Source organism: Merops nubicus, unplaced genomic scaffold (genome assembly GCF_000691845.1).
Source record: "Merops nubicus isolate BGI_N331 unplaced genomic scaffold, ASM69184v1 scaffold35089, whole genome shotgun sequence".
Lineage (NCBI taxonomy): Eukaryota > Metazoa > Chordata > Aves > Coraciiformes > Meropidae > Merops > Merops nubicus.
The window spans coordinates 1-3,814 of NW_008629615.1; the positions used below are offsets into that span (position 1 = coordinate 1).

At 51.5% G+C, this 3,814-nt stretch overlaps 1 protein-coding gene across 1 annotated transcript; it reads right to left on the bottom strand.

The window, feature by feature from the left end:
* Positions 1-2,229: 2,229 nt before the first annotated feature.
* PEX12 (peroxisomal biogenesis factor 12) lies at positions 2,230-3,811 on the bottom strand (the record flags this gene model as incomplete). The annotated part of the gene is made up of 2 exons (XM_008947021.1): positions 2,230-2,629; positions 3,300-3,811. Coding segments are annotated over 2 exons (912 nt in total), but the record flags the coding sequence as incomplete, so codon positions are not given.
* Between the last annotated feature and the right edge of the window lie 3 nt (positions 3,812-3,814).

A 3,814-nucleotide genomic window follows, 5' to 3' on the forward strand; every position in this document is an offset into this window, starting at 1 on the left:
AGGGGCCTGGAAGGAGAATGCAGGGAAAGGGATGGGGAATAGGATGCAAATGGGTGGTGTGAGGGAAGGGTCGGGTCAAAACAGGTCTCTGGATCTTGGAGAGCCAGTGGCTTCAGCAACACTTATAGGGATGATGGAGTTTTTTCAACACTTATAGGTATGATGGAGTTTTTTCCTCGTTTTTGCTAGTGCTGGCTCTCCAGTGCCTTGGAATCCCAGCTGGTGACTTGCTTTTGCTAGCTCCAGCTCAGCTCCCTCACGCACATCCCCCTCCGCCCTTCCCTCACCTCCCTGCTAAATGTGCTTCATCCCTTTGTTATCTGCAACAATAGGAGGTGATAAGGAGAAAAAAAACAAACCCTTCATTTATGAATGAGCATAAAAGTTAAACTGGCTCCTTTTTTCACACTTGCAGATCGGCCAGAGCTTTAGTTAATGTGTATTTGGAGTCTCTCGTGCCCTGTGGGGTGGCACTCTGTATAGGTGTGTGGGGAGGAAAAAGGGGGATGCTGGCTTAGCTAATGGTGGTTGGGATGGGAAATGAGAAGCTTTGGCTTTTCTTCCTCTGCCAACATGGTTTTGTCATGCACACAGCTGAACACACCAGCTCCGGGGAGGCCACATCCATACTGGTGGTGGGAAGTACCACCTCTGCCATGCTGCTGTGCCACAGAGGTGGGTGCAGGAGGGTGGAATTAGCACTCAGGGCTCCGTTCTTCAGTCTTGTACCAGCCACTCCTGTCTTATCTCCCAGGTGTCAGTGTTAACTTACTGCAAACTGTCCCGTAGAAAGCCATGAGATCCCCAAAAGAATGAACCCAGTACCCGAGTGAATCTGTGTTTGCTGGGGGTGGGGATGTGAGTGTATTTCTTTTTCCTCCAGGGAAAAAAAACAAAACACAACCTTCTGTGTTCTAGCTGTGACTTGGGGGCAAGCTCCTTCTTGAATGGCAAGACCTGGGCCTGAAGCAGTGATGAGTGAAGTATAGTCTGAACTGGTATTGCTGAGACCTTGTGTCTTTGCTCTGACCAGGGCATGATCATGTAATCTTCTCTCTGAGCTTATTCAGGCTAAGTTCATCTAAAGCAAGCAGCCTTGCTGCTGCTTGAAACTTCTTGATGATCCCCAAAAAATATCAGGAGAGAACCATAAATTAGCAATTTCTTTTACTGGGGGAAGAGCAAAACCTCAATGTGAAAAGCAAGTAGTGCCAACATTTGTTTGGATTCACATAGCTCAGCTCAGCACTGAGCTGGCACTGAGAGGGGTTTCCTGGTTCCCCTCCCGTGTGGGACGTGTCTCACAGAGCTCTGGATACTCTGCTGCTGTTGCTTCTGTGTTTGTAAACGCAGTGCAGGCTCTGTGAAATGGAGTCTGAGCTGCCTGGCCCTCAGGCACCTCACCCACGGCTGGTTCATGTTCTTTCTCAGCTGGTGAGTGCCAGCAGAGCCAGGAATGGCTTTGGAAGTGAGCTGTGGTGTTGGGCCTGGCTGTGGCCTCTGCCCTGGATGAAGTGTGGCTCTTTTGGCATTGGGAGGAGAAAGGCTGGGCTGGAAAGGATAGAGAGCTGTGCTCTAATCGGGTTTCTGTTCTTTTCCAGGTGTTGGTGACAGCTTTGCTTTCATTTCCCATGGAGAAGGAAGCTCCTACAGGGAGTATGTGCCTAGGCAGGTGGTTACGGTGGTTTCTACTGAACAAAAGCCACGTGGTTTCCGTTAAGGAAGCAGGGAAAACAACTCACTTGCTAATGCACTATTTGATGAGTGTCTAGATGAGTCTTGAATGTTTTCTTAAAAGACTTGCAAAGTCAAGTTCTGGCAGTAGTGTATTGATGGAGCAACTCCAGGGCGTGGTTGTACGAAGCCACAGAACAAAGCATCCTGGATGTGTGTGGGATACAGGAGTCACAAATCAGTGTGGAAGTCCAAAGGTCCATTTAATAAAGCTGTTGTTCTTTGAAAAAAAAACAAAAACCCAAAACACTTTTATTTAAGTCTTATCTTTAGACTGTCACAACTTGAAGAACGCTGTTAGGGTTAAAAAGATAAACAGGAATGTCTGAACAGCCAATAAACAAAGGGGAGCGCCTTACCCGAACTCGAAAAGGCCACAAAACTCTGCTGTGCCACCAGGTTCAAAGGAGCTTTAGAGCTGTGAGTGGTGAAAAGTCATCTGTGGGAGACAAGAAGGGGGGAATTCAGGCTCAGAGCTGTGTCTGAAGGCAGAGCTCAGCTCTCGGGGGAGTACAGTTTGACCAGGTGCTGCAGCTCGGTGGCGTAGCCGGTGACGGGGCAGCGCTGGTGGCTCTTCACGTAGGCGTAGGCGCAGCGGTAGCAGAAGACGAAGCCCGAGGTGGCCAGGGCCGTGGCGTTGACCCGAACCTTGCGGCACAGGGGGCACAGGCTCCTCAGCCTGGGCAGCAGAGCGGAGGCAGCCCCGCCGTCGAGGTGCACCGGGGGCGGAGGGGCCGGGAGCGCCGTCAGGGACTTGATGGTCTCCTGGTTCTCTGAGGAATACCACCAGTCCAGGAACTGGAGGAAGAACATGCTGACGGACAGCCCAGTGGACAGGGAGAAGGCAACGCCACCCAACGTCTTCCTCACTGCTGACTGCACTCGGGTTTGGATGCTGTAAAAGAGAGAGGAGATAAGGAGAAATGGTTACTCCTGCACATCTGTCCAGCTGCAAACCACTGCCAAAAGGCCTCGGGGAGTAAGATGCTGCTTTATACAGCTTCTGAGTGTGGAGGGAGTTGGCCAATGTGTCCCCTGTCTGTAACGAGGCACGTGCTGCGATGTTTCTCTGAGGTCCTTTGTGCTCTAAGAAAGCTTCAAGTCCTGTTTTGTTCAGAAGTCTAAACTGGAAGAGCCTGGATTGAGGGGACCTGGACCACAGAGCATTTCAGTAGTGGGCTGTTGTTTTACAGGATGTTAAGCGTGCTCATGACTACCTGCTGCTCAGAAAAATCAAAGAGCTAAGTTTCAGTCCTTTTAGCCACACTGGTGCAGTCTACTCTTGTTAGAGAAGCACAAGTGTAGACTGAGCAGGGTAAAGGCTGGTGTGCCAAAAAAAAAACCCAAACACGGCCATTTTCTTACTATAAAACCCCATGCAGCTAATCCCTGCTACTTGCTTCCTTATTTCCACTAATGATACTCCTTTCTGGAGCACGTTTTTGTGAGAGATAAACTTCAAGAACTGGTGGAGAACAAGTCAGTTTTACTTGCAGCATCACCCCTGAATTAACACCCCCCCAGAAGTCCCCGGAGAGCAGCAGCTAAGCCCTGTTCTGACATACCTGGGGGTCTGACTCGAGGTGTCTCCAGCCGATCTGTTCTCCAGGGCCTGGATATCCTCTGCAGTCAGTCTGACGAGGCGCACGCCTGCCAGCCGCAGCATGGGGGAATGATGCTCAGCTTTCCCGAGGATGTAGCTCAGCTGCTGGATGAGAAACCAGCCCTCCCAGGTCATGTTTACGAAGGGGTAGGCGGCCAGAAAGGCTCTGTAAAAGCGCTTCCAGGACGAGGACGGAGGGTGGATGGAGTACTCGTCCTCCTCCCTCAGGCTGGACACCAGCTTCTCCAGCTTTCCTTTCAGGTAGGGAACAAGAACCAGCAAGAGGAGCGACTTCCAGTGCTGCCCCTTCGGCAGGCCAGCGGTGGCCAGCGGCCGCTCTCCGCGGTCTCCGGCGGGGATCCTCTTTAAGCTATAGAAGTTCTCCGAGAAGGAGGCGCTGCACCTGGCCAGGCAGTGCTGCTGCAGCAGCAGATCCAGCAGGACGTAGAGCTCATCGAACCAGCGCCAGAGGAAGCC